Here is a 27424-nt window from a genome sequence, read left to right on the forward strand (position 1 = left end):
CAAAGTAACAGCTTGATAAAACACTGTAGTTTTTTGCTTAATTTTAACCAGTACCAAGAGGAAACATTACAGAAATAGACCAAATGCTAAAAATCCATTCACTTGAGACTATAAACTTTAATTATGTGAACATCAAAGAAATATGATTAAAAGCTCTTGAGAAAATAAGAACTTGCCCCTATTGGGAAGTCAGTGCTCAGCTGACAAATGACCCAACAACAAACAGATTAACACAGAAATCATTCCCTATAGGAATCTGAACACAGCAGAAGTGCATATCAGGTTCCATCTGAAGCATAAAACAGCCCCAAACAGGTGGCCACAGCCCTGTTTAATAGGAATTAATGTCTTTATACAGATAATCCTACAGCAATCATCAGTGAAGGCTAAGTGGAAAAATCACATAAATTTGTTGTATAGTTGTATACAGTACTATTAAAAGAGTAATCCATTCATTCAGATCATGCATTTCATTCTGGTGTATTAGTATTTTGAATGTTTTGAAAGTTTTCTGAATGCATAAACTTGCTTTATGATGTCCAGTCCTATAGCCCTTTGGAATATAGAATACATCAATGATGTCCATACACAATTTCAGAAACACACTTAAATTGTCTAGTGACCAAAAAGTGATTTTACTTAAGTCAACACTGCAAAGCCAATATAGTATCAGAAGAGCAAACATGACAAAACATAAAATACATATTTTAATTTTTAGTTATTTTAATTTAAAATGTAGTTTAAAATTATTTATTTTAATCTATTAATACTATTTTTATATTTTAAAATTAATTTTAATATTTTTTTATATTTATCTCTATATAAAAATATTCTGGGCCATGCACCAGCAGAAGTTGCTCAGTTGCAACTGCAGAATCTGTGACTGAGAGCAGGAAGAGTGTGTACACTGATGTTCAGAAAGCTAATTAGGGTTGCTGTGTCAGCAGCTAGCCCAGTTTGAGCTTCAAACTCGGCAATCTTGGGTGTGAAAACCACCAATGGAAAAGAACATGGAGTCATTAAGACACCTTTTAACCAGCAATAAAAACAAAGAAAACACAAACAAAAATCAAAACAAATCCACCAAAAAAAATTACAGACAAACTACACTTGTTCCCACAGAGCAAGTCAGGCAATTCAGTCATTCTTGTTACATGGATATTTATCTGTGTGTGTCACTAACAACAAACCAGAATGTTTTTCCCAGGCATCCATAAAATTAGAGAGAAAGTCTCAAGAAAATAACTTGTGTGACCAATTCCAAGCATCATCCCTTCATTACAACTTGACACTCAGCAATAAAGCACTATTTTTCAATTTCTTACTGTGACTATGAAGCTGCTGAATGTTACATAATGCACCACTAACAAAAATCACTCACAGTCTGTGCATCAGAAAAGCTTGGTGCGAGCTTGGGTTGAAGTATTTTCTCTTGAGTTCCTTCTACCAGCTGGTGACTGCTGTTACTGCCCCACACATACACCTCACAGGTCTCCGACACAATGGGAGCATCGCCCGTTTGAATGCTGTCAGGGCTGGCACATGTCCTTGAATAGTCTGAAGCCATTCGACAAACCTGTTCAAACCAAAGCTTTGTTACACAGTAGTATTTTATAGCTCCTTTCATACAGTTATAGTGTTTAATACAGCTTTAACTGCTCCTCAACATGGTAACTGCCTAAAATACAAATCACCACAGCTATATCATTAGCTTGCCCAAATGACTTTATCTCAGTACATCTTAGTTTTTCAATGTTTTTTCACCTCTTCTACCCCAGAATAACACGGCCAAGACTGGACTACACGCACATGTGCACACCAATCACATGTGTGAGGAGGAAGTAAACTACAGTAACTTCAAAGTTTTTTTAGACATACCTCTTCAAATAAGCACAGAGCTGCCTCATACAGAGAACATAAGCCATCAGATGTTCTTGTTGGCTCTCTCCATTGACTTCGATCAGCAGATGATCCCTACAATATTTAAATGCTGTTATTAGGAGAGACACGCTTCCAATACAGCAGCAGTCCACCTGAACAAAATTCATTTGGGATTTGTTCTTACTGCTAAGCAAAAACTAATGGCTCTTTCTATTAGCTTAAGCATACTACCTCTCTCCTGAGCTGTGATACCTGCATACGCTTCAGGAAAACACAACTGTCACAAGTGCTAGTCCAACATTCTTACTTGATTCAGTTTTGTGAAAGTATCTGGGTTCAAAGTTAATTTCACCCAATACTATTTTGTAATTAAATGCATGTTATTTGCATTTAACGTGATAATTATTTTAGAATTACCAATCATGATTAATTTTCTGTTTTCATATCTCTCATATTTTGGTCTCTAATTGTATATATAGCCCAAAACCAACAACAAATAAAATTGTTCATCACAACATTTAATCCAAATCAGATACTGCTACTGCCATGCTCTTCTCATGGACCCCATTCTCCAAACCATTTTTTAGATTTTTTTAGAATCTTTTTTAGATATTAAAGTTTATGTTTATTAACAAGCAGTACAAGCCTGAAAGAAAATAATGACTACTTGAGGGGAAAAGTCATTCCCTGTTTCAGTCTGAACACTATGAGGCAGAAGCTTGCCACAGCTTCCAACTGTGTACTGTGCAGTAATTTCATACCTTTAAAAGCAATATTCATCTAGCACCAGCAGTAAGCATTCAATATACAAAGCAGTGTGCCACACTTTCAATTTAGCTCATTTTCTATCACATTAATTTCTGAGCATCAGCAAAACTGCTGAACATCCTGAAGATTTATAAGCAGAGGCCTAGGTGAATGGGAGAGCAGGAATGTGCAATGAAAGTAACTAAAAGGAAACAAGGTATATTACAGAACTTTAGATTTTCTAACTTTTTCTGCTATGAACTAAAATGTACAAGTCCAAGTGGATCAAGTATGTCCTCAATTCTTTCCCTGAAGTTAGAGCATAACACCAAAAAATGGCAACACAGAGATAGTTTTGCTGTTTCATCCTGACCTATCAGAAAACAGGTGGGCAGGAAGGGAGAGGAGGAGATGGTGGGTAACAGAGGAAATACAGGGGAAAAAAATTCATGAAAGATTCCCCTTTCTAACATATTCAGCAAACTGGCATTCAGTGTGGAGGAAGTATTCAGTAAAAATGCAACTACACTGCAATGCAGAAAAGCCAGAGGTGGTTATACCTACCAGAGATCGTCGCATCTGGGTCAATATACTCATAAAGCAATCAAAGCTGATCATCCCTTCTGGACTTTGCAGCAACTTGGATTTCTCCATGGTGTTTACTACAGCTGAAGCACCTAAAGCCATTTCTATCCATTCAAGAAGGTATCTCAAGGCACCTCGTTGGGCAGCCAAACCAAGAAGCAACTCAGAAGCTAATCTACGACCTAGAGTATCTGCCCCAGAGTTTGGAATCGTTACTCCTTTAAGAAAAGTTGTTACTTGTGATAAACAGTCCAAACCCATTGGTGGAATCTTGCTTTCATTTGCTAGAGATAAAGGTGGTAAAGAGCTAACAACTTCTATTGCAGTGTGGATAACATCATTGCAGAGGCTGAGGCCAGGTCCTGCTGCAGGCATCATCCAGCTTTGTCTCAGCAGTGCAAATAACAAGCTCAATCCAGTCCGAACTCCCATTTCTATCAGCGCGTCTGTGCTTGACCTGGGGCGTTCACTGACACAGTGCACATCTGTGGATCCAGAACTGCTTTCTGGTGAATGCTGCTGTTGTTTCACCTTACCCTTATCATGGTATTTATTAGAAAGTGCATAGAAGACACGCTGCAGCACAAGGAGACGCTTTCGAAGAGCTCCAGCAAACGGAGAGTCTGAGCACACCATCTTTGCCAGTGCCAGCTGGCTGCTAAGAAGGGCATCCAAATAGTGGTCCTGTTCATCACTAGATAGAGATTCCCGCTCAAAATCTGGTAACTGAGGTCCTTTGAGGCACAGAACCTGCTGGGGCAATGGCACTACTTCTTTATTGCTAACTAACTTAGCATACAAGACAGAAACTCCCTCCCTTGTTGCAATAGATTCACTGTCTTCTGTGATCCAGGAGCTGTTTAGGTGTTCAAGCCATTTCAGCTTCACAGGTGGGACCATAGCTGCCATACTGGTTTACTTCTTTGCCATTAGTCCTGAAGATGAAAAAAACTGTCAATAGGTATGCAGTATTATCTACATATCTTATTACTTACAGCAAGACAATCCCAAATAATCCTTTCAGAAGGTAAACAGCAAAAGATAAACCACCAAGAATTATCAGTTTCACCATATGGTCTACATGTATGTGCAACTTATTTAAAATGATGTAAGAATTTTAGTATAAGTCATTCTGAATTTTCTAAATCCATATGTACAAAAATCCACACGAAGCAAATTTAATTCTGCTAAGTGATATGAACAGCATTTAACAGATAAGGCAATTGAAGATTTAGATGTTGAGAACCACAAAGGTGCAGCGCTGATAAGCATACCTCAGCACTAAGATGATTTTTATCTTCAGGATCATCCATGTAATGGCATGATATTCTGCTATTTTATATTAATAAAGGATCACAATTCCACAACATACACTGAATTCAAAAAATTTCTCACATACAAGAACACAGACTGATAACAAATAGTTGAGTCCAGGGTTCTTCTAAATCTATGTCTGAGGAAAGTTTTTAAAATTAATGAATTAAAAGAACATTCTGATACCAAAGAGTTAGTAATTTTAATGCCAGAGGCATTTAGAACTTCAGTTTCTTTGGGAGAATTCTTAATGTCAACTCAAAATTTTGCCAAGGTAGTTTATAGTTTAATATGCAAAGAGACCGCCTCAAAGTGAGTGTTTACAAACTGCTCATTTTAAAAAAAATTCTTTAAAGTAATGCTTTACCTACTATTGTACAAAACAGATCAGTTTAACTCCTGTTTTATAATCATTAACCATGGGTTACATAGGTTCTGAATGATCACTTTCTGTTCTTTGACCCTTTAAGTCCTAATGTATTACAATTTCACCAAAAAGTACTATAATTTCCTGAAGGAGAGTGTTATGTCCTTTGTAAGCTCTATTTGATCTAATTTCAAATTAAACTCCTGAGGGTGGAGGGAGTCTCTGCCATGTAGTGAAAGTCAGTGCTGCTGCCATGCCAGGGCAATGGATAACAGGCAGTGCAACTTGGTCCTCATTTTGTCTTGACATTTCACACTTAGAAAACAAATAAAAATATAAATTACTATAAAAGTATAAACCACTACAGTTATTCTGCCAATATATCTACCAAAAAAGCACACTATGTGCTATTAAGCACCTGCTTTTATTTCTGCCAAATTTTCCCTACAATAAATACCTTCATAAAAAGCTTTATGTGAGCCCCAGTGAGCCTTACCCAAGTAACTTCTGTTGTGCTACAGCAGCCCATTACCCAGGTCTATCCCACAGAAACTGGAACCATAGCTGTTAAACACCATGCAGAGCAGGGAGCATTCCTCACATTTCATACAAGACACACCTTCTGTCTACTCACACCACAAAACTCCACAGCCTCCAAGTGACACAGATAGGAACTATTAGGCTCAGGACCCTGTTTACTAAGACAGGGCAACACCATCTCCTTTGTCAGAAAGGACTGGCCAGCTACCATTTGATCCTAACAGAAACTATAAGGCAAATTAATGAAAACATCCTAACTCTGGTCTTATGTGAAGTTTGTGCCTTCTCAAGAGGTAAAACATGGGGATGTAGCTCCATTAAAAAGTTCCCTAAACAGACTCATTCATGGGCTTTATGCTTTCACCAGCTACTCTTCTTTCAGAAACTTCAAAATGTGCTCATGTACCTCAAAGGTGCCAGTACTGCTGCTTTTCCTGAAAGCTGATAGATTTCTTCTCTCCTGCTCTTGTATGCACCTCTAAAAATAGAGACTGAAGCTTGAAGCTGAGGTCTTAGCAGTGCCCTACTCTCCTGCAGCTTTCAAAAGAAATCCATTGGTGCACCTTGAAAATAACATTCAGTTTCATGTGACAGGCAGAAGGCTTTAACCAGACACTGCTGATAATCCTGGAAATGCTCTCTGAATATAAATGTAAAAGATTTCTCTCTGCATGTAACAACTACAGATCACTGAAGTTAAGCAGAAACAAGGTAACAACTACCACAAATACATGGTTTATAATCGCTCCAGAGCCTGGACACAAACATCTCAGTTCTTTTTAGGGCAGACCAAAAGAAAATACATTTGGCTTTGACAACTCAGGTGAATACTGGCTGCTGTTTCACTCTATGTGACCACTGCTGGGTCAGGTGAACATGTGGAAGGTATCTAGTGTGCAGGGTGGGCCAGTCCTGCAGGGTGCAGTCCCAAACACTTTCTGAACATGCTGATCACATGGCCAAGCACAAAGGGAGAAGCCAGAAACATGGGACAAGTGGAGAAAAGTAATTTTTGTTTGTTATCTTAATCCTAATAACAGTCTAAATGTACACAACAGCTTTATAAAACTATTTCAGACTTAAAACACTTAAAACACTTCAAACTCAAGTACCCAGAACTTTCTGGGATTTGTATTTAAAAAAACTTTAAAAATTTTTTTAAAAAAGCCCATCTCACCTGCCCTTATTCCTCCCTTTCTCCTCCTGCTCCTCAAGGGGAAAAAAAAAAGCAAACTGTGAGAATGTGCAACACATTTGTCGTATCTTTTAGAACCACAGTTCCTGTTTGAGGAAATCACCATTTTGGGGGAGTAAGTGTTTGCATATATTTTACTGTTGCCTACTGATAAGTCAACTAAAATGGGACTTAAAACAAATAGCTGAACAAGGATTCCAACAACAATACCAAATTTAACACCTATTTCAAAAGCTTACTCCAGGGAACAGTGGGGACAAAATGTATACATCAAACCCTAAAAGCCAAATTCTGTGTATCCTCCATGCAGAATTTTTCTTTTAAAATAGCAGTGGCAGCAACTTGAGCATCAGGGGAAGATGTGAAGGCAACTAAGCCTGCCTTGAGAGCTTGTTCACCCTGAAAACCACAGCCAGAGTTGCAACTGAACTCAGGGAAAGGCTCAGGTTTATCAAAACCTCTACTGGAATATGTGCACAAGTTCAGGGAAAGCTGTTGTTACCCAGCACTGCACTGAACACCAACTGCTGTTTGTTTCTCTCACAGGAGATGAAAGGGAATGTAAGAAAAAGAATTTTAAAATTAAACCTGTGAAAACTCGAGGAATATAATCAGGGAAGGCTTTTGCCTGAGCTGAGAGTAGAACATTTAAATAATGGAAGGAAATATTCTTAAGAGAGCTCTCTCTCAATGTTATAAGAAACACAGAAATTACCTGCAGCAGAGACAAAGGTTCTTTTCACTTTTACCAATCCATTGCTTTAAATGTACCTGAAGGTGAACCTGTAACTTCCAAAGCTGAATCCCAGTGCAGACTAATTGTGTAACCCTTGAGTTTCAGATTCTGTCTCTTCAAACTCAAAAGTCAAAACTGGGTACTCTGGATCTGTCCATGGTTTTCCCCATGTGCAAACAAACACATCACACAGCCAAACTACCATTCAAATTCTAAGCTCGGAATCAAGTCTCCACATCTTGCAATAACTAGTAAGCACAGACAGGAGGTAATAGGATTCATTTCAAATTCAAAGAAATCAACTCACAAGCAGCCCTAATAGTTGTGAAAACATAATAATTAAATGATTGGCATGTGTTTCCACACAGCCAAGAACTCAGAAAGCTGATGACAAATTTCATTACCACTTTATCCATTTATTTCTCTTCATCTATATAGTAGTTCTAGGGTTTAGATTAAACAAATGCTTAGAATTTAACAAAAGCTCCTCGGAAGTTGCTGTGTGTAGATCTAAGAGAAAGATTGATGGGACAATTTAAGGAAAGGTGGACATTGGGCTGTGACTACGTCACACTCTGTAGCTCCTTTTGAGGAGATCAAGAACAGCTCTAGGCAATTCCAGAGAGTTAACTCTGAATTCCTGTAGGAAGGGATATAAGTATGAAATTCACAACAAGAAAAAATTGAAGGGTTTATGTTTTGTTTTAAAGAAAGTTATAGAAAAAAATCCTTAAAAAGTAGAAGACAGGATTATTATCTCGCTGTTTTAAGTAGAGAATGTGACAGCACAGTTTCCCCACAAAACAGGTTTTGCTTTTTTAGTCCTAAGCACAGAAACTCAACTTATCAACACACAGAAACCACCAAAACATGTGGAAGGGAGGAGCTGATTTTAGAGCCCTTTTTTTTCTTTTTTCCCCAAAATATCATCATCTCCAACACAGTGGCTCTACCTCATTGCCAAATGCAGGTATTCACTAGGATTCCAGCAAGAATAATACAATTCCACAGATGAGGAGGAAGAAGGTACAACTGCTGCTCAGGCTGTGAAAAGGAAAAACTGAACAATCAGCTCAGAAATGTAAGTAAATCTTGAAGTGGTTTTCCATTGCTTGTACAAACCCAAATCTTGCAGCTTAACTGCTGTTTTACAGCTTTTTGCTTTCCTCCCTGTACAAGGCCCAAAGAAGTAAACATTGTAATACAGGGATAAAATGCAAAATTGATCTTGCATAAAGTGCTGTCAAATGAACACAGCAAACAAGGGGAATGTATTTTAACCTAAGTCTTTAAGCTAGGCAGAGCTTCTCACAGTCCATGGAGATTTTCAAACACATAAAATGCATAAAATTATATACAGTATCTTCAATCACTATGAAGAAAATCCATTTTCTTAGATCAGTAACACTAGCATGCACACTGAAGCTATAACAAGGACAGAATTTAATAAAGCCACATACTACCACGTTTTTCTTTAACTTAGCCTGACTCCAGCAGAAATCAAGCACACACCAAAACAATTATTCTGACAGAGGCCAAGTGCTCAGGCTCTTAGAACTCCTACAATAGTAGCTGAAGGCTTTATTTTCTGCAAAGCTCTTGAAAAACTGCACCTATAAAGCTGTAAATATTGTATCTCCTAAAAATCGAAAGTTTTCTCAGAGGAAAAATAAACCTCACAAGCACTTATTCTCTCCCTCTCTGCAAATCCACAAGTTCAGCAACCTTTGTAAGATGCTGACTACATTTATTTTATGGGGAACCTAATTACAAAAGCTTGTGACAAGAAGTCCGTCTGTACAGTCAAATCACAGGCAGAAAACGCCAAAATTAAATACGAAATCTGGCTGTGAAATGAATTCTATTCACTGCCTGCTGGTGATGTTGTACCACACACATATACAGAGCTCTTCACTGTGTATTCATTGACAATGAACTTCCCTGGATTCTGCAACAGTTCCATTTATTATTTTCAACATGAGGGGCTCCTAGAATACTTCCTGTGCCCAAAGTCCCTTAAGCATGATGTCACCTGGGTGGTTTCTAAAAAGGATTTGAAAATTTAATATTTAAACAGATGGCAGCCAGATCACACTACAGCTCTTGATGCTGCCACAAGTAGTTTGCAATGGTGAGAAAAGAACATCTGGGATGGGCCAGAAAAATCAAGCATTTTGCGGCTCACACAAAATTCAGGAAATATTTCAGAATCAGAATAATAAGATAATTACATTCTTCTCATTAATAATATAATTCAATTAATTCACTGCACGTGACACTGACTACTGAAGAACTTTATTCTCTTATTTTAGATAATTTGTGATGAAGTTCTGAGTTCATTGCCAATCACAGCTCTGAAAAAGCTAATTTTCTTAAAATATGACAGAAAACCTAACACAATATGTTTCTATTTACTGCCTCACTGTGACGGCAGTATTACAGCTGCATTATACAAGTGGAATCTCTTCAAAGTTGCAACATTTTAGTTTCGTAGCATAAGCACTTTGAACCCTTCTAAACTATCTGTTAAGTCATATACATGTAACATTCTTACCACTACACCAAAGTCTTTAGTCTGTATCCAAGCCTACTAAATTATTATCTAAAAATTCTGTCAAATTCCTAACCTGTACCACTCCAGAGCTGAATGTGGAATTCAAGATGTGGCTGTACCTTCCTTCTGTACAACAGAAGGCCTGTTCTCTGGTTTTGCCAAGTTCTACTCCTAACAGCTCCTGATGTTCCATAAAATGAAAGATTACCTTAAATTTTTATCATTCCAGTTTTTCATACTTCTTACAAAGAAGCCACAAAGTCCCAGTAAGTATCTTGCTTTGCATACTGCCAGCTGGTAGAGTGCAGCAATTTTTGCAACCCTTATTAGAACTTTACAATCTGAAAGTACAACTAAACCAAATGGAAGTGCTTCCCTTTTTTCATAAATAAGGGATTGTATACATAGGATTTAGCAGAAGGTATCAGAGTGCCAAACAACATTTACAGCTGTTTACTTGAAAGGTAATTTAGAAACCAAGAATATATAAAAGTAATTAAAATCCTGCCTTGCCACATGCCAAAAATATGAAATGTACAGAAACACTAAGCCCACAAGATGTTTCATACTGCTCATGGCCAGGGGACACTATGACATTGAAACCAACAGGACATAATGTTGCCTAGAAAAGTTATCTGTTCAATATTTCACTGGTGCCAAAAAGCAGTGTAGGTCACTATGCAAGATAGGAATCTTCAAATGTCCTTTTTGGCCTGTCCACGTAGTCTAGACACACTGCCATGATAGATGCAAGGTGAATGGAATCTGTCTAAAACACTAAAACAGTCATGGGAAAAAGAGAAAATGATAAATTAGAAAAAACTGACACTGCAGAGAAATTACTAAAAATTCATGAAGAATTGAAAGCAGAGACAAAAAGTGTCATTAGAAGCAGCAAAAAAAAAAGAAAAAAGGCAGCAGGCAAGAGGAGATGGACTGCAAAACAGTGCAGGAAAAACGAGTTGTGGTCTCCTACAAATCTGGAATGGAAAGCAAGGAGCAAAAGGAACTAACCCAGAAAAAGCAAGCAAGAACAGCAACTACAGCAAATTGTTCTTCACTCCTGAAACATTACAGTGAAATACACACCAGCATTAATTCATGTGAACATCTGTCTCCACTGAGTACAATGGCCACTATCTTTCCTCCTTGTATTAGCCTCCTGCTCAGCATATGGAAACCAAATGAATGACATTATCATTCAGAGAAAGATTAATTCTGTAAAAAACCATCAACTTTTCTTTCCAAATAATGAATTTCACATAACCTCGTATTTGTTAAATAAGTCATGGTAAGGTTCTACTCAATATTTTTCCAGTTTTGGTCTTCCTACATGATTTTGTGGGATTATTTATTTATTCATTATCAGGTATAGCATTGAAACCAACATAGCCCTCTATTTTCAGTTTGTCACGGCTGGTCACTCCAAAACATTTTCGGAGATAGATTAAAGGAAGACAAAGTTATTTTTAAGTTGATACAAAATTAAAGCCATTTACCCTTTTGCCCTTAGGGTTTAAAAAGAAAGTGATACAAAAACATAATCATGGTTTGTCAATGTAAACCCCTAGGGGCTGTACAAAATCTACTCAAGCAGAGAAGAAATAAAAAAATATCATTACTGTTCAGCAGATAAACTTAGAAAAATCAATTTAATCCATTACTTCTTCAGATGCTTTAAGGTTACTGAAACAAAAGCTGAGAATGCAAGATGCCGCACATACACAATCATCAAAAGCAGTTGGAGCTGAAATCCCCACGCATCAAAAACATCCCAAAAATTCGAGCAAAGAAAGGTGCCTGATCTTGCACTGGAAAAGGGATGAAAACTCTGGTGAGGTTTTAGCACTACCACTCTCCCCAAAAGGTACAATCACTTGTACTTCTACTGTGTAGTTACAGTATTTACAACCAGCACAACACATAGAATGACACATTTTCTTGCAAAAACTACAAAAATTTTGAAGATTTATTTACTAGAAATCATGACTTGAAATTGAGAAACTCAGCAACAGACAGGAGAGTGCACTATGTACAGACAGTCAAAATTCAAATACATTCAAGTTAGTTGTAGGTAATCAGAAAGGTGGACTGCAGCCTTTCTATACATATAAAGGAGACATAAGAGCAATACAGAGAGGCCTGTGGTTACAGGACAACAGGAAATGGTTTTAAAATGAATATGGGTAGGTTTAGATTGGATATAAAGAAGAAACATCTCAATGAGGGTGCTGAGACACTGAAGCAGGTTGCCCAGCTAAGTTGTGGATGCCCCTCTGTGTTAACACTTCCTGTTAATATTTGCATTTCTTGACTCAGATAATTCCTGTTGTAACTCATTGAAGAATAAACTTCTATTGTATAAATTCATGCATTTGTAAGGGAATGTTTTGAGGATGAAATTTCAGTATTATCTAGTCCTGACAGAAAAAAAAAAAAAAATTACTAGTAAGGAGGATTCAAACTGCAGGCTATTCTTTAAGCAGCAAATGAATTCCAGCTTCCAGCAGAGAAGATGATTGCTTGAGCCACCTGAACATCCTCCCAACTAGCTTGGTGATATCAGGTCAATCACAACAGGCAGCCCAGGCCAAGTAATACACCTGGCCAGTTCTAAGGTCACAGTTACGCTTGCTGTTGATGGGCAAATCCTGGAGCCACTGGGCTCCGGGCTGGCTTTGTTTTCTCTTTTTTTAAATTAAGAATTTACAAGGGTTACTCTGAATGACTCTAATGCACAGCAAGCAGCTGCAGCACACTAGCAGTTATTTCAAGCAGCCCTGTGACAGCAGAGCTTCGATTTCTGAGGGCTACTTCAGATGTTTTTAAAGAGCTAACACCTACTAGATTTGAATGTTCCACTTGACTGTCAGTCACAAGGGAGACAGGCAAAAAGAAAACCTGGCAGCAATTTCAGAGTTTGAGTACTTTTGAGAGCCAATTACAGGAAACACAACCAGCACAGTACTCACCATTCACTAGGACAACTTTGACAGCCGGAAGTCAAAGCAGCCATAGAGAACTGCATCCTACTTTTTACTAAAACACACCAATGCAAGATAAAAATCTCTTGAGTTACATGAACAAAGGAAGATTAAGTATCTTTACAGGATCAAAGACTGTTGTATTGAAAGGCAAATGACTTCCTTACAACCTATGACCAGAAATCAAATGGCTGCTCGACCAAGCCTACCTGAAATACATATAATTTCAGTCTCTGTTACTTATTTTTAAAATGGGGATAAGTGCATCTCTACCCCATGAATATAACAACAATTACACTAAAACCAGAAAGACTGGAATACTATGTGTGTCTTAATGTCTTAAACAAAAGAACTTAAACATACATAATTTCACTACTCAAACACAAAGATTATTGCTAATTTCACATGTAGCTTTCCTCATCTTTAAACTGGCCCTACTTCAGTCACTACTGATAATTTAAAATATACAGAACCTCCCTGTACAGTTTTCTTTGAAAAATAAAGATTATGGCTACCTCAGATTGGTAAATTAAAGGCAAAAAACAACAAAGATCTTTAGTCAAGTCACATAAATCGTTTTTAATCGTTTCCTAATCAACAACTATCCATTTAATTCTGTTCTGAAACAGCAGAACAAGTTTTCACCAGTAAACTATTTTTTAATTAATGGATTAAATTAATTTTAAAATGTTGTGTTATATTCTTACTACGCTAAGCAGTCACTTGGCAAAAATAAGTCAAAGACTTTACATCCTTATGCTTAATTAACAGTTCGATAAATATCTCCTTTACATGGTTTCCAAAAAAAAAAATTCAACACTCCCACTTCTCCTTCAACTTATATACTTCCAACCACAAAAACACATTAAATCTTAATGTTCAAAGAACAAAACACACATGACATATTTAAATAAGAACACAGGAGCAGAGAGGAAAACTGCAGTACAGGTTTGCACTCAGAGACAAAAAGCTTTAAGATGTTTCATTTTAAAACACAACCTTTGTGATAGAGCCACCTAACAAATTCCTCATAGGTGCAAGGATACAGGAGGCTAGCAATGTCCTTCTGCTCTGTAGCACATTGTACAGCTTCTAATCTTTCATGTAAAAACCAGATTCCTCTCAGAAAGGGGAAGCAGTAGCAGACTGACCAGGTATACAGTCTACCTTTCCAGATTAAATACCTATTATATTTTTCCCCAAAACTATGTTTGACTTAACCCTGAGCTCCAAGTCCTCCGCAGTTCCACATACCAATGGAGCAGATGTGGTAAATATGGGGTCTCTAACAAGAAGCATTAAATTCAGCACATGTAAACTTAAGAGTTCTGAGGTTTTATTATGAAATACCAGCATAGAACACTCCGCTAAACTACAAATCTGTGTACATAAACAGATACATATAGGATATGTATACACGTACATAGAGCACGTGGTTCCAGCTACAGGAAATTATGCCATTCATGAGGAAACAATCAGCTTAGATACGTAACAACAGAAACGAAAATGTTTCAACTGCACTACATCTCTCCTATATACACTGTGAAAGGGGAAGGGCATAACAATAGGATTCTGCCCTTTAAAAAAACACATGAAAAGCAGCTTGTGTACAGCAACATCTCAATTAAATTAACCATATGCAGTAAAAAAAAAACAAAACCAAAACAACCAGAAGCACAACAACAAAACAACTGCTAGGACTTCACTTTGAAATACAAAATAAATCACCTCTAAGTAGGAGTATACATATAATGTTTCAGTACTGCAAGCAAAAGCCAGCAAATATGCCATGAGAAGACAGTGCAATTCAGATGACAGGTCTGGAAGTACAAGGAACACCTACCTACAGTCATGCACACAGTTGATGAAGATAAACATGACAAATTTCAGACTAAATTTTGTGACACCTGCCGGGTCCACCTGGGATGCACGTAGCCAGAGATGCATTTAACACTTAGAGGAAAATGCGCGACCACACTACAACCGCATTCAAGACGTTCATGGGGAAAAAGCACAGGCTCCTGGAACCTCAGCCAAAGCACAATGCCGAATCCGTACAGTTTATACCGTTTTGAAGAGGCACAAAAAGCTCCCACGAATGAAGAAGAGCTGCCGGAGGACGCCCGTCCCTCTCCTATCCTCAGCAACGAGGCAGTGATACCTAACCGGCCCCACCTGTCTCTCCTTTTCCTCACGGCCGCCTGCACCTTCCCCCGCTCCCGGACACCCACAGCTGCAGCCGCGGCCCCGCCGTGCTATCGGGCGGGGAGAGAGCGGGGGGAGCGCGGGGAGAGCCCCCCGGCCCTGGGTTCGCCCAGGCCTCCCGCCCCTGCCCGCGCTCCTCAGCCCCACGCGGCCACGCGCTCACCAGGCAGCGGCGGGGGGAGGCGGAGGCGCTCGGGCCGGGAGCCCCGCGGAGCCGGCGGGGCGCGGGGAGCGGAGATCCCGCCGGGAGCCGCGTCCTCCGGGCCCGGATTGTCACAGGGAAAACATGACGCGGGCGGGGAGCCGCCGATCTCGCGGGGCTACAGCGCGGCTCTCGCGAGAGCGCCGGCCGCTCCCCGCCTCCGCCCGCCACCGCCTCCCGCGCGCAGGCACGCGCGGCTCGCCGCTGAGGGCGGAGCGGCCGCAGAGCTGAGGGGACGCGGCTCGTCCCGGCAAAATGGGAGCGCCGCTGGCACCGGGAATGGACACAGTGGCAAAACGGTCGGGTTTATTGGTCCTTCTGCGAGCGCGAGGAAGAGCAGACAAATGCTTTTGCATGAAAACGACCGAAGAAACGGATCAGGGAAACGAAGCACGTAATTTAGGTGAGGATCCTGATGGAATTGATGTATTGGACGGTCAGTGAAGAGAAATGGATGCTGTATGCAGGGACAAAAAGTGCAGAAAAGGCAGAACGAATCGCATCAATGGACAAGCAGGAGTATATTAAAGCGTTTGATTAAACAAAATGAACAACGTAACAACAAATGGTAAAACAGTCACTGAGGAATGAAATTCCAAGTCTAAAGGATAAAGGATACAGTAAACACTGTCACAGGTTCAGATGGTGGCAGCAACAATGGCACATCAAGATCAGCGAGACCAAAGTGGCAAGAAACAAGACAATGAGAAATCTTAGTTATACCTACATGAATTGGTAAAGTCCATACAATATTAGGAATGTCATCACTTAATCAGTAGACATTCGTAGACTAAGTAAACGGGAAAACTGACAAGAAGCAAGAGGAAAACTGCAAGAAGGGACTGTGTATGTTTCGGTACATTGGCCTAAGGTAGGAATACAATGGAAGCTTACGAAGATTGGTGATGTGAAATAGGTGAACAGGGAATGATTGTCTACACTCTTCCGGTGGAAGAGCTAGAACGTAACAAGAGGAACTAGAAAAATTCATAACAAAAGAATTACTATGTTTTCATTCACGTACAATTAAACTGCAGAACACCTTCATGCAGGACCAAATATAGTAGAAGTTTACCTGGACTCAAAAAGAGACAGGAAAGAAAAAAGGCCATCACAGTTTACCAAAGACATCTCTGGTTGAAAAACACCTCAGCCCACAGAAAGCCCTACAATATTTGGGGACACTTTACTCTGTGCTTGCTCCATCCTTTCCTTCCCAAGGCATGGACTGATGGCTGGCTCAGACATGGCACCAGTGCACCAGAGATCCCATCCTTATGCCCTTATCCTATGGCCCATATTTCCTGGATCTCTCCTCAGTAGCCTTAATGCTTTATTCTGAGTTTTGAAGTGTTAGTGGAGGTCCCTAAGGGTAGAGCTCATCTCCCTGGAGGAACTGTTGCATTTCAAGACACAAGGTCCAATCAAAATTGGACTAAATGTCCCTGGGCACTTTGGAGATACATCCCAGGTACTGATGGCTCTTCATTCTGCCCCCTAAAAGGCAACTCTGGGATACACAGTGTTTTTCATGAGAATAAAACCCAAATGCCTTGCTTGGGAAAGTCTGACCCAACCAAGCTAAAAATCACAGATTAAGAAAAAGTCTGTTAGCAATTTACTCATGTAATATCAACCCACAGGATGATGGTCAAGACAGCCCATTTTTGTTCAATAAGTTGTAAGATTTTTTTTTTAGTTTTGTACCTCTAACTACACCAGCTAATCTTTTGTCTAAAAGTCAAACTCTGCTGTGAATGAGCAGCTCCTCTGTTGATGAGACCACCTGTGCTAACAAATACCACCAAAAATGGGGTAAATTATAAAAACATTTTAAAATATTCGTTAAATATTTCAAATATGTCAGCTAAAGGATGTTGTGTAAGAAATAAACTTTAAAAAAATCAACAGATACATGAAAACTCATTCAGTGCAGACATGTCCAGCAGATCTGCCACTCCACAGAAAACAGAAAATACAGACACACTGCAGTGTGTACTCTTCTCTGTGCTCACATGCCCCACGCCTACACACATTAGTCACAACAGGAAGACAAATCCTTATCATTGACTGCAGCTTTTATAGCTTGCAGGCTCCACCTGCAGCCAAGCATTCTACAAGTCTCAAGAAATTTCTTAGGCTTCCAAATATCTAATGCTTTTAAGTCATGTACACTTAGAAAGTACTGAAGTTTTGTGAACTTAGTATTTGTTTTGTTTGTCAATTTTTGACCCAGCCCATCAATCACTCTGCAGTACTGGGAGTCAAGGGCTGTCCCCTTGTCGTTTGCCTGGATGCAGGTGCAGGGCTGGAGGTGAGTGCGGGGCTATTTCCAGGGGCTCACTGATACCAGAACTTAAGTTACACTGGAGGACCATTGCTACTAATCTTTGTGAATTCTCACATGAAGCTTGTTTATTAGATAGCTATGGATGCTGAATGCAAGAAAGCAGGCAGGGAGCACAGAGCCTGTGTGAAACTAAGTCACACAAGGTTCTCACTCTGGCCTGAGAAATCATACAGAGGAACCCAAAAAGTCCTTGGAGAAGGACAACAACCTTTGCAGGTGTTGCTTGGATCCTTGTTGTTTACTTGCCAGAAACAGTCAAGGAGTGTAGTTCCTAATTGTCCAATAATAGTGATGTGTTGATTTAATGACCAATGAGAGTTTTACCTCTCGGACCTTCTCAGACCTGTCTATAAAAGAATATCTGGAATAATAAAACTAGCTCTCTTGTATAACCCATCTAGAGAGTCTATGTCATACTGCTTTGCTGTTCCTAATATAGTCCGACATCTGCTAGAGCCCCGATGCGTGTTGCAGCCATGAGCTGAAGGACATTGGAGTCTCCCTCCTCCTCTGAGAGGTAAGGAGTTTTTCCCCGTGTGCTCCTGGAGAGCTACAGATCTCAGTGACCCCGGGCAGAGGGCCCAGCTGGTGAGTGGGCCTGGAACGGGAAATCTCAACGAAGCTAGAGCTTACATTCCCAGGATAAGCCACTGCGTTAGCACATTGCACTCGCAGGCCGTTGAGATAAAGGTTTTCCACAAAGGGAAACCAAAGTTCCACAGAGGAACAGCTCATCCTCTCTCTGAACTGGCTGTATGCAGTGCTTAGGACTCACTGTCTCAGAAGGCTTTAAAGCGTTACAGCTGTGGCCATCTGGGAGTGGTAAGGCGAGAGCGGATCAGCCGGGGTGGGTCCCCGTTTGATGGATCCCCGGATAGCCCGGTGCCAGCCAGAGCAGCTCGGCTCCTGGAAACGCCTGTGGATGCAGATCTGGGAGATCATGCCGGGGATCCGCAACCTCGACTTGCAGCAGCGGCAGGAGCGGCAGCAGCAGCAGCGCGGCCAGCCCGGCCCCCTCACCTGGCATGGTCTGTCCCCCCGTGCCAGCCCACCCGGACTTCTGGAGACGTGGACTACCTCTGCTCATACAGCTTTGCGCCGAACACCGTGGTCCCGAAGCTGAGAGAAAGTCAGACAAAAGACACTGCAACAAGAGTTTTCTCCGTGGTCCCGCCCCGTGGGTTTCGGGGTGAAAAGTTTGCCTTCTGAGTGTTTATGCCTTTAGCTGTGTTTGTTTGAAGGATTGCCCGTGTGCTCTCCCAGCGGCGCGGCGGGCGGCGGTCCCCCCTCGCTCCAGCGGCGGAGGGGGCCGGGACAGCGGCCGGGCGGGGGCTGGCGCACAGCGGCTCCGCTTTCTCGGTCTGGGTTCCCCCATTCCCACCTCGCGGCAAGCAGCACCGCTGTGGGATCAGCGCACAGCGGCTCCGCTTTCTCGGTCTGGGTTCCCCCATTCCCACCTCGCGGCAAGCAGCACCGCTGTGGGATCAGCACACAGCGGCTCCGCTTTCTCGGTCTGGGTTCCCCCACTCCCACCTCGCGGCAAGCAGCACCGCTGTGGGATCAGCACACAGCGGGGCTTGGCTCGGCTCCGCCGCTCCCAAAGATCGGCTCCGCCAAGGGAAACAGCTCCGTTCCCCTCCCGCCCCCTTCCCCTGGGTACTGATATATTGATTACAGAGTGTGAATCTACTGATACGATATTATATTGTTGATAAGTTACAGTTTTACAGGTTCATTTGTTTTTTACCCCAGGATTTTTGGGAATTTTGTTTTAAAATTATATCATGTAGGAGATTCTTTTCCAGTTGGGGTGGGCACTGGCCACGGCTTAGCTCTTTCTGGATAACAATTACCAACAGACCCAGATATTTCTGCAGCAAAAATTACATACAAGTACTTTGACTCGGCAATTTGACTTGTTAAAATTATAAGAGCTGAACTGATCTTTGGAGGGAACCTGAAACCCTTGCCATGCAGAGGTGTTTAGGTCTTTTCACTGGAAAGAAACACTTTAGCTGTTTGCAGTTTCTGGACTGATCAAATCTATAAAAAAACAATTAAAAATATGAATTTAAACAATTCAGGTTCATCAGGCAAAATTCCTTCATTGATATTACTGTTTTCAATTTAGATTCTCATCCTACAGGTACCATTGGCAAAATTGAGCAAGCAATGGTCCGACCCTGCACATCCTGTAATGGGTCTCTCTAAAGCCCATACAGCTCACTCTGGTATTTTGACCACACTTTCTGCAAAATTTAAAAAGTTTAAGTGCAAATACACAGATTTCCAACAGCACGGAAAGTGCTTTGGAGATTCAGGTCTCAATATTTGGCCTGTACAGTTTTGCAGCCTTTATCAGAGTAGACCTTCTGCTCCTTGGGAAAGTAGGTTAACTCATCAGCTATCACATGCCTTTGCATTCAAAAAAAAACCAGAAACAAAAGGCAGCACCCATGCTGTCTGAATTATTTGAAACAATTTGAAAATTGTGAAAAACAGGAAAAGCTATTGATACCTGGAAGGATTAATCTGACTGGCAAGTACCAGAAGGTCACAAACCAAGCTTGGCCCAATTAGGTACCCCTGACTTTGGTCATTGAACCTGCTTTTATAGCAGACATAACCAAATGTTTGCATTATTCACTTTTGAAAGAGGTCAGTGGTGCAACCTTGTTTCATTATTGAAATTTTTCCTGCACATTTAGAGTCACTCCAGTTTACCAGGTTTAACTGGCTGCTTGCAAGAATGAACAGGACTTGATGGTAATGCATGAAGGATTTGTGCCTGTGCCTGAGAACTTCCCTGACCATTCTAAGTCAGTGTCCAATCAAGGTCTTGTCTGGTAATCGACAAGTTACTAAAGGGACCTCTGATGCTGTGTTTGTTCTCTTTCCTGCAAGGGCCCAGCAGGAGATTACAAACGCTGCCTTTCTGCCCTAAAACAAAAAAGGGGAATTATGGATGCTGAATGCAAGAAAGCAGGCAGGGAGCACAGAGCCTGTGTGAAACTGAGTCACACAAGGTTCTCACTCTGGCCTGAGAAATCATATGGAGGAATCCAAACAGTCCTTGGAGAAGGACAACAACCTTTGCAGGTGTTGCTTGGATCCTTGTTGTTTACTTGCAAGAAACAGTCAAAGGGTGTAGTTCTTAATTGTCCAATAATAGTGATGTGTTGTTTTAAAGACCAGTGAGAGTTTTACCTCTTGGAACTGTAGAGTCTGTGTCGTTACTTTTGCCGTTCCCAATACACAGCAACAGATAGCAACTGTTAATATTCTGTATTAACTACAATCTTTTCTAAGTCAAGTGACTTCCACAGTTTCTCCTTCAGAGCCGGACCCCCAATGCCTGAGTTACTGTCTGCATCTACAGCCAGCTGGACTTGGAAGCTTTTGAACTGGAATAAAACCCAGCATGGCAAGTGGTGCAGGATGAGGTCTATTCCATCACCCTGTACTAAGCAGGAAAGTATTGTCAGAATTATTGAGAACCCAAACAAAGCAAACACCATTCTAGCCTACTATTCTAGCCCTATTCCAGATCTAGTACTCTAGCAGGTCTGAAAATAAGGATATAAATAAGGGGAACAAATCTACATTTGCTCTTGCACTGCCAATGTCACCACAATTCAGCCACCTCATTTGAGAGTCAACTATCATTAAATGAAAACACAGAACTTGCATCCTTTGGAAATTGCAGAGGCTCCTGAAACTCATTTGGAGTTTGGTACCCTGAGGACATACCAGAGGAAAGATGAACCCTCCAGCCACCTGAAGCTATATATTAACAGAGTGAAAATAGCAAAAAAGATGAGGAGAGTTTTACAGGACAACCCTAGACACAGGCCAAGAATACTTGAATCACAGCTTTCCAGTGGGCAACATCATTCATCCTCTCCCCCTCCTTCACAGCAAGCATAAGCGGAAGTATTTAAAACTACAAATCTCAAGAGTTCAGCCTATATCATCCCTGGCTGCAGGACATACATCCTCTATTTCCAAAATAGTTTCCATCTTAGCTTCAAAGCATAGAGGGACACCAGGAGAAAGCCCATATGATCATGGAGGTTTCAAGGGAAAGGAGGCTGTATAGAGTACCTCTGTTATCTTTGTGCTCTCATCTCTTCTTTAAAACAGAAATAATCCTTTATGATGACTGGAGACCTCAAGTCCCACCTACAGTTTTCCTCCTTCCCAGCTTCACTTGGACTAAGGCAGATTTCTTCCAGCTTTTAGTTCTACAAGACCTGTTTTACATCAATGATTCCCTATTACTTTGCATGAGTTACTGCATTATTTATTAGTTTAAAATGTACTGTTATGTAATCGCATCAAAGGTACTTTTAATCTTAAGCAAAGAAGAGAAAGGTATGATAATGACAAAGTAATGCACAATTTCACATCAAATGTTTTTCTGAAACTGTTAGTAATTATCTTTTACTTTTTTAGTAACCACATTTAACTCTTCATCCTCTTCTGATCTAAACATTTCACCAGGGCTATGACCAATTCCACTCTCACTATTTTTTAAGATCTTTTTTTATAAAGTAGTGCCTAGGAAAGAACCAAACATCCAGCATGAGGCTATGCAGTTAATCTAGGCCTTATTCTTAACTACTTCTCCACAATGCAGGATAATTTCAGTAAATGGGAATTTATATTTGAAATACCTCAATTAACTGTGTTTTGATTTTACTGACTTCTCTTTTTCCAGCAGACTTTGCTATCATTGACATGCCTTGCTGTTGTCATGGCAATGAAAGGAGTCTGTATGGTTTGGGATGTGACTCAGAAAAAAATTTATACAGAAATGGGCCATTAGAACAAAGGACACTGAATGTTTCTGTGCTACCAGTTAATAAATGGTCAACAAAAAAACAAAGATTCTAAATCAGAACAAATGACACCAAACAAAGCTTGATTGGATAGAAGATATCAAATTATTACTTGTGACCCTCTCTTGCATTTACATCTCTGTGCGAGTATAGCTTTATCATCCCCAAGAGTAATTAAAATCACAGTGATCAGCCTGGACACTTATTTAATGAGAACAGAACCCAGATTTGCCCAAAGAAGTTACATTCTTAGTGTTCAGAAAAATGAGGAGTCTTGCATTGTGGGCTTACTCCAACAAAGAGTCTCAAAGCCATCATCTCTGTGAGGGGTCCTTCAAAGGCAAGGCCCTTCCCATGGCTCACAATTTACATAAGGCAAAAGAGAGGCAAGTTTGCCAATTAAAAGATGAGGAAAGGAGCTTGTGGCAGCCACTGAGGAGGTGTGGACAGAGCAGTTGCAAGCACTAAAGCCAACCTACACCAATCTATGAAGTGCATGGAAAAATTACTTTTAGCTAGGCTAAAAATACCATTTACCTGTCTTCTCTATGTTGCTTATGACAACATTGGCTCCTTTCCTGTGGATCCAAGGTATGTGAGTGGAGCTGTCATTAGATCATTTGCCTGTGCAGAGATGCCAAATGAGAAGGCACTGAAATGTATGCATCTGTATCAGTCCTTAATTTAATCTTCTGACTCTGGTTCTGGAGTGACAGTTCCTCTGCATGGCACTTCCTATTCATACCAAGCTAAGCCATAATGAGTGTTATTTATTAGAAAGCAATTTAAAGCCACATCCACACAGACAGCTGGCTCTTACCCCAGTACAAATCATCAGTGCCACATAATCAGCAGTTTCAGAGCTCAGGATTGCAGGTAGTTGTGTCACCTCTTCTACTGTTGGACTCAACTGTGAAATGCAGGGTAGGAACCAGTCTGAAGTAACCTCAAATTTAAGATCTAGTTCAATCCATGGCCATCTCTCCACTTCTTTAGCTAGCTGGTAACTTTTTCAAACTGTTTCGCTCAGCCCAGCTTTGTATCAAGGCTCCACACTTCAGAACTGCCCTTGGCCAAGCCAAGACAGAAAACATTCTGAAGAACAACTAGGGAAAATGCGTGGGAAACAAGAGGGGTTTGCACTGGAAGACAATGAATGATAATATACAGGGGAAATTAAAAGGATTATACATGAACAACTAAGTAACAACTGAATACATACACGAGACTAATCCCAAACAAATCTGTATCTCAAAGCATTTTGAGCATATGTGGCAAGCAGGTTACTAGGGCTTCATGAGGATTAGTAATTCTCATTAGCTCAGTATGGTTACATCCAATGCACAGCCACAGTTCAGCTTAAATACAGTGTCACAGTAATACCTATAATGCATAAAGATACTGGAGAGAACTGAAAAACAAAAGAGAATGGCCAATGGTCAAAGTACCATTCATAGGATTGCCATTCCCAGCTGCATTCTTACATGTTGGTTAAAATTCCTCTGGGGTCTCATGAGCAAATTTTGGTGCTCTGCTGTCCTCTAAAAACAACCCCTGTTGCACAACCCTGTAGCATGTCCCCACTTCCCATGCTTTTAGCAATACAGTCAGGAAAAGTGCCTGTCACAATTGCTTTTCCCTGCCATGCCCTGCAGTCTCTTACTCAGTGAGCAAGACCTCCTTTGAATGGAAACATGGAAAAAAGGCACCACAGAGCTCTAACAGCCCCTTTGTGCTTCCTACTGGAAACTCCCCATCTCTTTGCATTTTCAGTGGAGAGGTTAACCAGCTTCCATGGCCCTGGAGCAATAGGAGCAAACAGACCAGTTGCTCTTGGCAGAACACAAGGGTATGGACCCAGGCTCTGCCAAATACAGCACGAAAGAGCTGTGTGCCCATCCCCAGCAGCCTCAGAGCCCTCCCAAAAGGGAGCACCTGCAGGGCTGCACCAGTTAATATTCACAGAGAATTGCATAACATCAAACTGGGTTCAGTAGCAAAAGAACACTTGAGCTGTTTTGAACAAGCACTGCTCTGATTTCTTCAATGGAACCCAAGACAGGTGAAAAATTTAGGAAAGGTAGACTAAAGTTTATGCAATTCATAAGCACAGCACTGATCAAGTCCCCATTTTCATAACAAAAAAAACCCAACCCTTCATTTAGAGGGCTTCAGATAAGCAAAAAGCTTCCATTTTTTTCATTGAGGCCGTCTGACCTTGAGTAAGTCCCCTTCCTCGTTATTTCTCTCTGAAATAAGTTACACATCTAGCTACTGGCACAGGCCTGCTTTTCAAATTAGTCTAATCTTTTTGCACAGATGCAAAATATTATTATCCTTTACCACAATTGTTCCATGCAAGATCCTATGCATCATTTCTTTCATTAGAATTTAATTTTCTAAGTCAGAATATACAGTAATTTTATAAAAGGCATTAACAAATATTAAATCTAGGAAAAATATTTTTTTTATAATTGTGATTTAGTTTTTCTTTTTAGAATACAAATGCATAAAAAAATAAGAGCTGTCCTCCAAATTAGCAACATTCCAAGAGCACAATTACTCAGGTAATTGTGCCACATGAAGCCTGAAAGCCTAAAAGATACTGTAAAACCTTTTGTCTCTACAGCATATTCAAATGCATTGTTCAGCATTTTTAGAAATAATTTCTTTTTCCATGTTATCTAGATCATTCCTCAGAATAAACCAGTAAAAAATTTTAAAAAATATTTTCAAAAAAAAACTTTTTAGGGGAAAAACCAAAGTTACAACTCTATTTTTGCCCCAGAATTTCTTTCTGCACTTGAGCTACAAAAGCAATTTCGATTTTCTTGGAATCTATCTTCCTTTTAAATTCTGACAGCTATGTTCCTTCCTTGCTCATGCTCCATTCTACCATTTCACTACCTTTCCCTCTCTTTTCCTAAGTCCAGTCCTCTAACTACTGGGTTTTTTTAATTGACTTCTCTTTGGCTTCTGTCAGTTCATTAACATTTTTCTAATCTTTAACTCAAAGTGGATATTCTAGCTGTTGTCTGAAAGCTGTACAATGAGGAATTATCCTTGTGCTTTCCTGAATCAATGACTACTCTGTAAGGCTAAAAGCAGCTTTTCTCTACTCATTGTTTTCACATTTCCTCTCAGTCCATGTGTTCTTGCATTCTTTTTTTTTCCCAACAAACACCACAAGACAAATAATATCCTCCCATACTTTTCACTTTGAGATCTCACAATTTTTTTCAAAAAGAATCCTCTTTCCCTTACACAGGGGGGAAAAAGGTACAAGTAGAATAGAGTTATATCACCCCAATATGTCTAATATAGGCTGTGTTTCAGTTCAGCATATTAGCTAATATTCTCCTTGTACAAGAAAACCCCTGCTCATAGTGCTCCTTATAGAAGGGACTGGTAAAGTTCCAAATTGCTTTTTCCTGTCCCACACAGCTCCTTGGGCTGCTCCCACCACAACACCTGGCTGCTGCTGGCCAAAGAACACGTCCACTCACAAGTGCAACTCAGAAGTGTAAAGGTCACTTTCCAAATGAATACTGGAAAGAAATCTCTCACTTGGAGTGCTATCATCATCTTCATTTTAGAGAGGTGAAAACTAAGCCTAGACAGACTTTTCCAATTCCAGGGTTTAACCCAAAAGCTCAGAGCTCCTTCCACACATACCTGGCTTTGTATGTGCTACAAAGTCCTGGACATGATAAACAGAATCACAGAGCAACCAACAGACATTTCCTCTTTGACCTAGCTAATTCAGCCCTAAATCACCCACAAGAGAGATGAGTTAGAACATTTGTATCATGAAACACTAATAAACACTTGAGCCAATTACGAAAACAGGTACAAGTCGATAAAATTGATTAAAGGACGGAAAAAAAAGGGAAAGAAAAAAGAGCAAGGCAAATGCACAACAATTAATTTCAAACCCCATCCTACAACTACTTTTGAATTTTCTCCAAATGGACTATATCAAGCTCTATGTAGATAGTGTTAAATCAATTACAGAATCACATGGAAAATGACAGTAAAACCTCTTTTACTCCTCATCCCAAGAGTGAAACCAAACTACCACCAACACACCTTAGTAGTTTTCTCTTTTTGTTTGTTTTAAAAAAGCCTGGAATTCTCCTAACAGAAAAATACAAAATAACCCCAAGTTTTGCTTTGAAATGGAAAGCAGTTCCATTATACAGAAAGTTTGGCTAGATGAATAGAAAGCTCTGCCCTTTGCACAAAAGGGCTGTGAAGAGCATCCTGTAAACCAAGCTGGTGTCCTAAAGAACATCCCATCAATACATCCTCTGAGTAATTCACATATTTAGGATGGTATGTAAATTATACCCCCAGCTGAACTTTATAGATAATTTTTTGAATTAGCTTAAAATTCATTGTGTGAGTATTCTGCTTCCAGGTGAAGCACTAAGTTCCTGCTCTGTACTATCATATATAGAATTTACCATATCAATGCTCAATTAGATACCTGCTGTGCCAGCCTTTGAGTTAGGAGAGGCTTTGGGATCCTTTTTGGTCCTTCTCTCCCATTTGTCTTTCAGTGATGTTATCCAGTACTGAATATTAGTGCTAAGAACAAAGTCCAAGCTACGGAATTAAACATACTGATAAGACAAGTGCCAGAATGGCTCATTTCAGTGTGGTGACGTGGGAATGACAACAGGCATCTCTTTTCAGTTGCTGTGGGGTGTCACAGAAATAAAAAATTCCTGTTATATTGCAAGGTACCAGGACATGGTACGTGGACAATGCCTAAGGACAATGGATGGACCCACACCCACTGCCATCTCCTACACCTCCCCTAATGTTTGCTGCCCGCACTGTCCAATACAGTGACCCTTTCCCACCTCTCCCAGCTTCTCCTCGGTGTCATTGCCCTGCTTCCCTCATCCAGTACCCCTT

At 40.4% G+C, this 27424-nt stretch overlaps 1 protein-coding gene across 24 annotated transcripts in view; it reads right to left on the reverse strand.

The window, feature by feature from the left end:
• The window catches only part of HERC1 (HECT and RLD domain containing E3 ubiquitin protein ligase family member 1), a 109315-nt gene that overhangs the window by 67392 nt on the left and 14499 nt on the right, over nucleotides 1-27424 (reverse strand). For 14 of the 24 annotated variants that reach the window (XM_086849217.1, XM_086849216.1, XM_086849206.1 and 11 more), the window contains exons 1-4: nucleotides 15272-15608; nucleotides 3193-4148; nucleotides 1879-1974; nucleotides 1382-1576 (exon numbers count right to left, since the gene is read on the reverse strand). In XM_086849217.1, coding sequence (XP_086705343.1) covers nucleotides 1382-1576; nucleotides 1879-1974; nucleotides 3193-4122 — 1221 coding nt within the window. In that variant the 5' untranslated portion in view covers nucleotides 4123-4148; nucleotides 15272-15608. The other 10 variants (XM_086849213.1, XM_086849201.1, XM_086849193.1 and 7 more) reach the window with 4 other exon arrangements.

Source organism: Cyanistes caeruleus, chromosome 13 (genome assembly GCF_971803275.1).
Source record: "Cyanistes caeruleus chromosome 13, bCyaCae1.hap1.1, whole genome shotgun sequence".
In the NCBI taxonomy this organism is placed as follows: domain Eukaryota; kingdom Metazoa; phylum Chordata; class Aves; order Passeriformes; family Paridae; genus Cyanistes; species Cyanistes caeruleus.